This window comes from Benincasa hispida, chromosome 2 (genome assembly GCF_009727055.1).
Source record: "Benincasa hispida cultivar B227 chromosome 2, ASM972705v1, whole genome shotgun sequence".
Taxonomy (NCBI): domain Eukaryota; kingdom Viridiplantae; phylum Streptophyta; class Magnoliopsida; order Cucurbitales; family Cucurbitaceae; genus Benincasa; species Benincasa hispida.
The window spans coordinates 59,617,806-59,629,680 of record NC_052350.1 but is presented as its reverse complement, the minus strand read 5'-3'; the positions used below and the strand labels follow the sequence as shown (position 1 = coordinate 59,629,680).

At 35.7% G+C, this 11,875-nt stretch overlaps 1 protein-coding gene across 1 annotated transcript in view; it reads right to left on the bottom strand.

The window, feature by feature from the left end:
* LOC120070976 (protein SUPPRESSOR OF QUENCHING 1, chloroplastic) overlaps positions 1 to 11,352 on the bottom strand; it is a 32,206-nt gene extending 20,854 nt beyond the window's left edge. Inside the window, exons 1-10 of the mRNA XM_039022946.1 lie at positions 10,891 to 11,352; positions 9,207 to 9,307; positions 8,602 to 8,658; positions 8,411 to 8,505; positions 7,830 to 7,929; positions 5,762 to 5,820; positions 5,400 to 5,524; positions 4,948 to 5,080; positions 3,874 to 3,961; positions 3,698 to 3,782 (exon numbers count right to left, since the gene is read on the bottom strand). Coding sequence (XP_038878874.1) covers positions 3,698 to 3,782; positions 3,874 to 3,961; positions 4,948 to 5,080; positions 5,400 to 5,524; positions 5,762 to 5,820; positions 7,830 to 7,929; positions 8,411 to 8,505; positions 8,602 to 8,658; positions 9,207 to 9,307; positions 10,891 to 11,263 — 1,216 coding nt within the window. The 5' untranslated portion in view covers positions 11,264 to 11,352. The remainder of the gene's footprint in view (positions 1 to 3,697; positions 3,783 to 3,873; positions 3,962 to 4,947; positions 5,081 to 5,399; positions 5,525 to 5,761; positions 5,821 to 7,829; positions 7,930 to 8,410; positions 8,506 to 8,601; positions 8,659 to 9,206; positions 9,308 to 10,890) is intronic.
* Between the last annotated feature and the right edge of the window lie 523 nt (positions 11,353 to 11,875).

Genomic DNA, 11,875 nt, shown 5'->3' with positions numbered 1-11,875 from the left:
ATTGGGATTATAAGAAGTGATAATGGGCGAGAGTTCTTTAATGCCTCTTTCAGAGAATTTCTCGACTCTAAAGGTATTGTTCATCAGAGTTCGTGTGCTTACACTCCACAACAAAATGGAGTAGCTGAGCGTAAAAATCGGCATCTGGTTGAAGTAACCCGATCTCTTATGTTATCCGCCACCCTTCTGTCACACCTTCGGGGAGATGCAGTTCTTACTGCTGCTCATCTCATTAATCGGATGCCCTCTCGTATTCTTAATCTTCATACCCCTTTAGAGTTGTTTAAAGAGTCTTTTCCTACTACTCGGTTGATCTCTGATGTTTCTCTTAGGGTTTTTGGTTGTGTTGTGTTTGTTCACTCCCATGGTCCAAACCGCACGAAATTTTCTCCTCGTGCTCAAAAGTGTGTCTTTGTTGGATATCCACTCCATCAACATGGATATAAGTGCTATCATCCGTCATCTCGAAAGTACTATGTCTCTATGGATGTCACCTTTCTTGAGGATCAGTCGTTCTTTCCCGTTAGTCATCTTCAGAGGGAGAACATAAATGAAGAAGAGATTAACTGGTCCTCTTATGCTATTCCTTTAGAGTCAGCGCCTATTCGAACCTTGTCTAAACCTAATCCTGATCATGATAGTCTGGTTCTTCCTACCAATCAAGTTCCTTGGAAAACGTACTACAGGAAGAATCTCAGGAAGGAAGCAGTGTCACCTGTTGAACCAGAACTGTCGACTCCAGTGCAAGAGTCAAACCTGTCATCAGGTTCAGGTACGTGTATTCCTAATGATGTTGATTTATGTATGGAGGATGATGAAGGTAGGCATGACAAGGGGGAAGGAAGCAGTGATACTAAGAGAGTAATAGAAAGGGAAACTATAGAGGATGGAATGATCGAAGTTACGGAGGATGAAATAGTCCGTGCGAATGATGATGTGGAAGTTACTACTGAAGTTTCTGATACACAGATAGTAAATCATGGTGAGAAACCTGAAGAGGTGAAAGAACGTGATGTGTCACTTGATCTTCCTATAGCCCTGAGGAAAGGTACCCGTTCATGTACTAAATATCCTATGCATAGTTACATGACGTATAGTAATCTGACATCCGAGTTCAAGGCTTTTACTACTAGCTTGGACACTGAAGTGATTCCAGATAACATAAGTGTTGTAATGAAAAAACCAGAATGGCGGTCTGCTGTTATGGAAGAAATAAGAGCTCTGGAAAAGAATAAAAACTGGGAACCGGTGACTTTGCCTGAAGGGCACAAAACAGTAGGATGTAAATGGGTGTTTACTATAAAGTACAAGTCAGATGGGACGATTGACCGATACAAGGCTAGACTTGTTGCAAGAGGTTTCACCCAAACATATGGAGTGGATTATTCTGAGACGTTTTCACCTGTGGTTAAACTTAACACGATCCGAGTGCTTCTGTCAGTAGCTGTGAATAAAGATTGGCCCCTACACCAACTTGATGTTAAAAATGCTTTTTTGAACGAGGAACTTGAGGAGGAAGTCTATATGAGTCCCCCTCCCGGGTTCGAGAGTCAATTTAAAAATAAAGTGTGTAGATTGAGGAAAATCACTATACGGACTGAAACATTCTCCAAGGGCCTGGTTTGACAGATTCACGAAGTTTGTGAAAGCACAGGGATATGTTCAAGGACATTCCGATCACACTCTTTTTATAAGAAGATCAACATCAGGGAAAATTGTTGTTCTTATTATCTATGTTGATGATATTGTTTTATCTGGAGATGATGATGTAGAAGTCACAAGACTAAAAACAGAGATGGCTAAAGAATTTGAAATTAAAGACCTCGGGAAGCTAAGATACTTTCTGGGAATGGAAGTGGCTCGCTCAAAAGAGGGTATATCAGTTTCTCAACGAAAATATATACTGGACTTGCTAAAGGAAACAAGTATGACTGGGTGTAAACTTGTTGACACGCCAGTAGAATACAATGCAAAAATTGGTGATAAGAATGATGGAATTCCTGTTAATAAAGAAAGGTATCAGCGGTTAGTTGGGAAGTTGATATATTTGTCTCACACAAGACCAAATATTTCTTATGCAGTAAGTGTTGTGAGTCAGTTCATGCAAGCTCCTTGTGAAGACCATATGATAGCAGTTGAACGTATTCTTCGGTATCTGAAAGGAACTCCTGGTAAAGGTCTAATGTTCAGGAAAACTAATAAACGATCTGTTGAAGCTTACACTGATTCTGACTGGGCAGGGTCTGTTGTTGACAGAAGATCTATGTCTGGATATTGTACGTTTGTCTGGAAAAATCTAGTCACCTGGAGAAGTAAAAAACAAGGAGTTGTTGCTAGAAGTAGTGCTGAGGCAGAGTATCGGGCCATGAGTCTAGGAATTTGTGAAGAAATCTGGTTGAAGAAAGTATTATCAGATCTCCAGCAAGATAATGAGCTTCCAATGAAATTATTTTGTGATAATAAAGCTGCCATCAGTACTGCAAACAACCCAGTTCAACATGATAGAACTAAACACGTGGAGATAGACAGACACTATATTAAGGAGAGGTTGGACAGTGGAAACATAAGCATCCCTTATATTCCTTCAAATCAACAAGTTGTTAATGTTCTTACAAAAGGGTTATTGAGACAAAATTTTAATTATTAAGCAAGTTGGGGCTTGTTGATATCTATGCACCAACTTGAGGGGGAGTGTTGGAAATAGGGTTTTTAACCTAGGGGCATTTATGTAATTGTGTAAGACCCCTAGGACTTCCTACTATCTATTTATACAACGAGTCCCTGTGTATTTAGTGTATCAGTTTTAATAAGAAAAGACTTTATATCGTGATTTTTCTTCCTGCACTAGGGTTTCTACGTAATCCTGTTGTTTTCTCTTCCCTCTTCTCTTTTTTAACATTCATGAATCTCAAAGTATCCCTTAACTCGGAATAATTAGAACCTAGAGTTTTCACAGGAGAAGATCAGCATTTTCACCCACTTCTTCCAACCTTGACCATAGTTTGCACTAGGTCGTCCACCTTTCACTCTTAGTACCAATTCCCAATCCGGTAATGTCTGGTTATTCCACCCATTCCCCACATGTTTCCTCACCCACAATTGTCTCCCCATCTTTCAGGTCAGCCTCCTTTTGCACCAAATCTTCAACTGACTTGAATATTTCCTTTTGTGTTAGTTAATTTAATTTAACTTTTTCTGTTTGGAATGGATACCACACTTTTCATTAAGGGAATGAAAAGAGTCTAATGCTCCAATATACAAAATCCAAAAGGAAACACAAAACAAAAGTTACAAAAAGATACCAGACAACAAATGTAAACATAGCAATGCCAACAGGAGTAACTGGATAGAAACAATAAAACTCTCCCAGCTCCGATTAACATCTTGAATTGGAAAATCATTTTGTGCTAATTTATTCTTTTGTATTTTTGTATTACATTTGCTGGCTTTTATCCAATTCATGTCAAAGAAAATAAGACGGAAAATATTATTTTCAGCATGGAATCAGAGCTGACAAGCCTGATTAAATATGTTAGAAAACTAAGAAGTATTAAAGTATCCTATTTAAGCATCCATACCCTCTTTCTTTCATGTAATTTTCTCCTGAATAATTTTCCTTAACTTTCTATAAATAAAACTAAGAAGTATTAATTAAGGAACGGATATGCAGCAGGCAAATTAAATATGTTATATTTACCTGAATTTCCATTATTTTGGAAAGAAGGCTGGTTTACTCCAAATAACAAATTCCAAATAGCTTTGGGAGATGCATATTGCATTGCCTGGGGAATTGATGCACAAGTTTAAGTAAGAAAAAAACTTAGAAAGTTGGATCATGTCATGTACTCTCATGTTGGTTAAAAGAAACTGCACCTTCCAGTTTGTAATGGTAAATAGGAGACAAGAAAAAGCAATTCCCAAGCTTCCATATCTCACTATATCACGCCTAGTACCCTGCAACCTGTCCATAATTCACCAAAGCATCTAACAAATTCCGGAAAGATGTATATTTCTCAAGTATTTTGATAATATAGCCACTCCATCACAATTTTCTTTCTTTTTTTTTTTTTTTTTAGAAAAAGGAATGATATTCCAAGCTCCAATCCTTGTCAATTGGGAAATAACTATGAAGTATGGACGCTCAAATCTTGGCAAATTATCGGTGTTGGACACATGTCTCACATGTAAGAAAGAAGTGCAATTGTTAATTATCTTCTAACTTCCTATAATATAGGCGACATGTTATGCATATACATGGGATACTTTTTTATTTTCTTAAAAAAAAAAAATTAGACCATTCCTTCGATTAAAAGTCCTATCTCCTCCCGGTAAATGACAGTAATATAAAACCCACTTACAAAAAGAAACATATTTAAGAGGAAAGAGGACAAACACTTGTTTAATTCTGTTTTCTATGTTCGTTTCGTGAATCTGCTGGACACAGTTGGCGACCACACACCTGTTCAATGGATAGTATTGTTCTTTGGCATATACATAACGTGTCCCCAAAATGTTGTGCCCTACTTTTTTAGAAATTGATATGCCACAATGTTCATGTTGTGCTGGTGCTTGTGCTTCTTAACGACTTACAAAACAGGAAACAGAAAAATTCATGGTAAGTCGAGGCCTATCATTTCTGTATGATATGCAGACAACCGAGCAGCCAAGTCAAAATAGGCCGAAGATTCAAAAAAAATTTCTTCCATTCAACACTCTCCCTCAAGTTAGTGAGTTAGTATTTTCTATCTGCAATTTGCTAATGATTCTGAAAAGTAGAGGTACTTATCCCAAGGGTTTCAATGGGGCACAGGCTGGAAAAAAGGAATTCTATTACCCACTAAAGGCAGTTCTATTTGAATGAAAATAGCGGTACGACATTTCAATATGAACAGCATAGTCTTCTTGGGTCATATTCGTAGAAGATGTAGAAGTTCTATTGAGTTCTACCTTCCAATTGGCAACGAACCATCATTGGCAGCATCCAAGTCCTGTACAGCAGCAGCATCAATGCCTGCAGTGTATTTTTGTGGGGGAAGTTGTGCAGAGGTTTGAAGAAATGGAGGTTCCTGTATCTTCTCATCTGCAATGATATATGCCAGATACTAACTTCAACTATTAGATAGAAACAGATTAACTTGTGTGTACCGTTATACACACAAAAATACTATTTTTTCATGAAACAGAAATGACTAAGGACGACCAATCAGATAATGTAAATTTGTTTATTCAAAAGTGGTCTCCTGATACATAGTATTTCGATTGCTAGAAATTGATCTTACTTCCGATCAAAGAAAAATGAATTGCTGTTATAATTCATGTAACAAGGCACAGATATAGCTTCTCTCTGTTCAACATTTTGGTACAAAATGACATCACAGTGTATTCTCAGGGCTACATACTATAGACATCAGAACCACCAGAGAGAATATCATGAATTGTGATATTTCCTATATCATTTCGAATAAGTGATGGACCAGCGGTCTTTAGAGTTTCGTCCGATAATGTAGTTTTAACAGCAATGCATCTGCAAGCAGTATATAACAATATGTAACCAAAAAAATAAAAATAAAAAAATAAAATACATATTTATTTTTATTTACATAGAGAGAGAAGCAGATGAAATGGAGCAATAACTGGACAACATATTAAAGACCAACGATCTCCATTAACAATACAAAGGAAGTCTAGTGTTGATAGATCAAACCGTGCTTATTATCCATCACTTCTTCTAATAGAGAGAGAACGTGAAAATTTTCAGTACCTCATTTTTGCAGCTTGGGCAGCTTGCACTCCAGCTAGTGCATCTTCGATGACAATGCACTGGAGAAATATAGAAAACATTCAAACAATTACAACAGCACAATTAACATTTAATGTTCAGGAGAAAGAGATAGATCTGATTATATGTAAAAAAATGATTTCAAGTTTCACGTAAAAATGGACAAGAGGCATTCTTCCACAGAGAATTGAGGAGACCAATAAGGACGAGCTAATAAACCAGCCAGCGATCTTAGCCTAAAGAACAGGGATAATTATGTGCAAGATGAGGAATGAAGTTGATAGAAACCATATAGAATTATATTAATAATGAAGAAGATATATATACCTACCATGTAATTCGAGGTAGTTGGAACCTCCCCTCTTCAGTCTACCTAAATCAACTAAGTCCATATATACCACTATCCTTTCGTATCCACTCTACTTATAACAAATCACCATAACAATTTTCCTAACTAACTACTAATATACCCTTAATACTCTAATAATATTTCTAATTCTATCCTAATAGAATTTCTGTTAAATGTATCTACAAAGCTAAACCGAAGCTAACTCAATATGTTATTAAACCGAGACTATATTTGTGATCCATTAGACTCTTTTTTTCTTTTTTTACTTTTTTTAGTTAAAAATAAAATTATTGAACAAAAGAGTAATCTCTTTGTTTATATTGATCTTCACTAAAGTAAGTTATGTTGCAGGCCTTGAAACTCCTAATCCTGATCATTTGATCAGTAAAACAATACTGTGTGTGTGTGAGAGAGAGAGAGAGAGAATTATTAGCTCTTGTGGATATTATGGTGCAGAGTGTAATATTACAAAATTGCTATCCAAAATTAATAGCATGTTAGGATACCACCTAACATGGACACTCAAGAACAAATTCACCCATTTTTTTGTGATTACAATCTTACTTCTGTTATAGTACAAAGGAATAGCATCATGTAATCTTTTATGGCTTGTTTGCCGTTTTGAAATTTCATATTATCAATGAAATTATGACCAAAAGTTTCTCATAAAAATAGGATACTCAAGAACAACAAAGAACACTAAATATAGAAATATATATTGCAACATCAATGAAGAAACTACAATATACCATAGCCTTTCGAGAGGGCTACTCTCCCCAAATTCCCCAAAGGAAATCACACAAAATTCTTCACTACTTGCTCTCAACCCCTACTCCCTTTATTTATAACTAAAAGTCCTAACAAACTTACTACCTATTTATTAATATACCCCTTCTAATAACCATATTAATATTCTACTAATAATCCTACTATATCTCTAACTAGGGCTCTCACTCAGCGATTCATAAAAATAAAGATAAAAAATAAAAAAATAATCTGTACTTGGGTAGCCTTCATAAGGAAACATCTAACAGAATTCTCGTCGTCATATATATTTATTATTCGCATACTCCAATAATTGACATGGATAGATCTTTTTTATTTTTTTTTCGCTGAAACAAAAATGAGACTATTCATTGATATAATGAAAGAGTCTAATGCTCAAAGTACATGAGAGGAAACAAAGAAAAAACTTCAAGCATGTCAATACAAAGCTAGAACCAAATTACATCATAAAGACTAAAACTCTAGAGAAAAAGTAAAACAATCCAATTAAACACATAACTCAATAGAAACCCAAAATGAATAAAAGATCTGGATAGATCTTTTACCAAAATGAATAAAATAGATTGACAATGGTGCCACAGAAATAAATAAATAAAGACAATGATGAAGAAAATTTTACGTTCAAGGCAAAGGCCACTTTACTAGGGTGTCCTGAAAGAGACCACCTGGGTAAGCAAACTTTTAAAGATAGACATATGGTTTGGTTTTAACACTAGCATACAAAATCACTGAATAAAGCATAGTGATACAATGGAAATCCTGCACGCCTAGGAGCATTCTACAAGCAACTTACAGCAAATCTTTAATGCCAAAAAGGAGAATGAAATGAAATTGAATGGCTTTACACATTGGAGGCTCAGGAAGAAGAGAAAGAGAGAAATCAGAAAAGAAGAAAGAGGTGGTGAATCTTTGTACCTCATCAGAGGGCACATTCAACAATTTTGATGCAGCTATGAATATGTCGGGTGCAGGTTTTAGATTCTCAAAAGCATCAGCTGATACTATGGCATCAAACCTATATGAGAGAGTCGTAAATGCATAATTAAAAATCTTAAACAAGTCACAGAGAAAAATTATATTGAAAGTTTCAAGGGCCCAAACCCAAAAACATTAGAAAGTCATCGGCTAAAATATTTTCAACTAGTTTCAAGATTATTCTCTTCATGACTACTTTCTGAACCAAATTTGAAATCATTTATGGTCAAAGATTTGAGAAGAATGCCATTACGCTTAGTATGTTCTAAATTTTCCTTGTAAATGATATTTGGCCACGACAAGAATTCCTTTCTAGCAAAAAATCTAAACCATGTTTCACCTATGCACTATGAATTGATTATGGTTCTCTAATTGAATCATCATAGAGCTTCAATTTACTGAGTGTGAAACCATTCTATTTTAACTTTGTAGCTCTGATGCACGTAATTAGAAAGTCACTTTCTTAAGAAATATTAAATTCGACCCAAAGACTATTAAGTGTAGCATGCAATCAAACTTACATTGACAATGGTAACCCTGCAGCAGCTAAATTTGCATCAACCTTGATACGATCAGCACTAGATGCAACAGCAACTTTAAGGCCCTTGCTTTTACACTATCGGTGATAGTCAAAACTCAAATAGTAAGTTTCATGATGATCATCATGATCATAATGATAAGTACAAGCAGCTTATATTCCACAAATACACACCTCAATAATGAGTTCCAGTGCACCAGGGAAGCCTATTCCAGAATTGGGCTTTGCATACTATTATGCGGAAAACATCAATTACAGTCGGATGTTAGCAAATGATATAGCAAAGATATTACTGAAATTTCAGATGAACAAAATAGGCTAAATATATATTTTAGTCTCTAAATAGGTGTTTTTTCAATTTAATTCATATTGTTTACAAAGCTTCAATTTATTCTCTTATGCTTTTAACATTTTTCAATTATACTGTTTCTGTCGGTGAATGTTACATGTGACTTATGGTAAAATTACAGACCAAGCTACTTTCTAAGTTAGCTACTAAGCAGGAAAAAAAAGGAGGAATTTTTGCTAACTTTATACAATTTTGGAGGGGTTGGGTGCCTTGTTCCTCTTCTAAAGTTTTGCTAATATTCTAAGTATAATTTCACACAAGTTTTCACAATCAACTACATTTAACCTCCACTTACAGAATTGGTTTCATTGAAAAATGTAAATACATAAAGAACTGAATTAACACTTTTAAAATAATAAGAACTAAATAAGAAAAACATATGCTTAGTCAACAAAAGAAGGGAAAATGTTGCAAACTGATTAGTGATTACCTTCTCTAGATATATCTCAAAAAACCTATTTTTTGCTGCCTCAGGACTAAATCCTGCTACCCCTTTCACTGATGCAACTCCACCTAAAAAGTTCGCTTCACCTGGTATAATAAACATAGAATTTATGAGCATTAGAGTCAGTAGTTACTAAATTGTATCATATGCAGTTCATTAAGTGATGCAGAATGAGAAAACTTCTGGTTGAATATTACGTTTTGGAAACTGAATGTGCAATAATGATCCATGAGGTTCTCACTTTTTCTTATTTTCTCTTTTTGTTCTTTTTTTTTTTTCCATAAAAATCAACCTTTTATTGAGGAAAAAAAAGGAATGAATACAAGGAGCATATAAAACTTTTTTTTTTTTAAATTACACTCTTACTCTTATATTACTTGACTAGAGGCTAGAGCCACAAAAACACAGAGAAAGAAAGGAAACACAGCTGAAAGAAGGGAGAATAGTATCCATTGCATAGTTCCTCTTAAAAGTAAGAGATCATAACTGAGGAAATAAAGTGCAGAGAGCTTGGCTCTCTTTTGTTAGTTTTGTGGAGAGGGGTAATCTCTAACCCCTTGTGCTTAGGATGTTCTTAATTTCTTTGGAGGAGTATACGTCCTTAGTTTCTTATCTAAAAAGGAACGGAGAGATCTATCCCCAATCACTAGCCCTGCCAAAGCATCCACAAGATTAAGATCCTTTTACCCTGTTGGCACCTCCATTTTTTGTTGATGACCATGTGTACCAGTAAACTTGAGACCTTAGACTTGAAATTTACGCACCAAATTCTTAGGCTCAACCAACGAGTAATCCCACAATTACACTAATTCTTGACAAACGACATTACTTTATTACTCCCCCACCATTCATTTGATGCGACTTTGGAGCTTAGTGACTCTGATCGAAGGCAATAGCACTCTTCCTAAGGAATCAACCCAACTCTAGTAATTTGTTACGAAATTAAAACCCGTAATTTCCCACAATCTAGAATTCGGCATAGTGATATAACAGTTGATTTCTAGGCTGTTGATGAATAGATTATAAACAACTATTTTAAAGTACTTGTTGGAATGTTTTGAATATTTTATCCGGGACTTCAAACGACCTGGTACGAGGGTCTTGATGTCCCATGGATGTAGCTAACACACTATTAGTGAACCAAGTAAATCTGTGTGTCGATATTCTCTCTTCTTTTACGTTTTTTTGTATTCTTTACTTGTCAATTTCATGATATTACTGATGTATTACGTACCGATATTCTGAGTATCCAAAAAAAACTTACATACATCTAAACTAATCTCATGAACAATTATCTAACTCTACGCAATTTGATTATAAGAAGAAGAAGAAAAAGTTCAGTAGCATTTGAATGTATATGTAGGATACACCCCAGGTTCATGCCAAAATTCCTTTTACTTTCTTTCCCTTATCTCAATAACCACCACTGCCAACCCATTGTTATCGTGTGTAGTAAAATAACAAAACAGTAGAACTTTCCGCAATCTCCAGTATTATATTCAAACTTACATCCCCACATCATAACGCTACTTACAAATTTAGCATAACAATTTTCATACTACAGTTCACAATTAAAATAGTATTACTGGTAAACATAATTATCAACCAAGTAAGTTTCGAAAAGAAAAACAAAAACAAAAACAGAAAAAACCTGTTCATCTTAACTTACCAGTCCCCATAAATGGCACAAAGTCTTCAGGGGTGACTTCAACACCCAACTCCCTGAAAACATCGACCGCAGCCCTTCGAGATAGGTCCTCGCTGTTACAAAGCACTCCATCCATGTCAAACAACACTGCCGAAACCTTCCCCCACTCGCTCTTATAAGCACTTTCCTTAGCACTGCTCTCCTCCACCTTCACGCATGCTTTAACCGCCATTTTTCGCGAAAACACAGAGCGTTTCGACCTCCATTCGAGAAGATAGTAAGGAACTGATGTGGGTTTTGTTCCTCTTAGCTTACTCGAGAAGAAGAATAATCTGGCTGAAGACGTAAGCGGAGGAGAAGGGGAAAGATACTTCAAGGCCATAGAGCTTTCCATGGAACTCTTTCTCGTCTGTGAGTGGCAGAGAGGGGAGTTTCGTTAAAAACGCCATTGAATTTCGTTAAAATGGATTGGTTTTAATGTCATTTTACGGATCGCATGCATTGTAAGGTAGGGATTTCCTTCTGTCCCTGTCTGTCACTGTCTCTCTGTTTCTCTCTCTCCTCTGTTTTCCAAATTTTTTTTTCTTTTTTAGAAATTTACGCTCTTTTCGGTTTCAGTGGTGGAGAAATGGGCTTGCCTTATTTTTTTCTCTTTCATTTGCATTATCCACTTCGTAAGCTAACGATACCATTCACTTCTATTTCTCAGGCTCATATCTCTCCAAATTAATTACTGTTTGGACTGCCTCCCTTCAATAGGACTTCCGAAATGAAACATATAACGACCCAAATTTAGGAGGGATACATGAATGAACCGGTATCACATTCGAATGAGAGATCTTGAAAACGTGAAAGTATGGTTAAGAAAGACTTAAAAGAATTTAAAGTTAATACCTATACCAACAAGGCCTGCTTAGCTTGGAGCAATCCTATGTTGGGTAACCTCCTAAGAATTTTCCTAAGATACATGTGAGTGAGGACAAAACATGCTGAAATGACCCGTGTT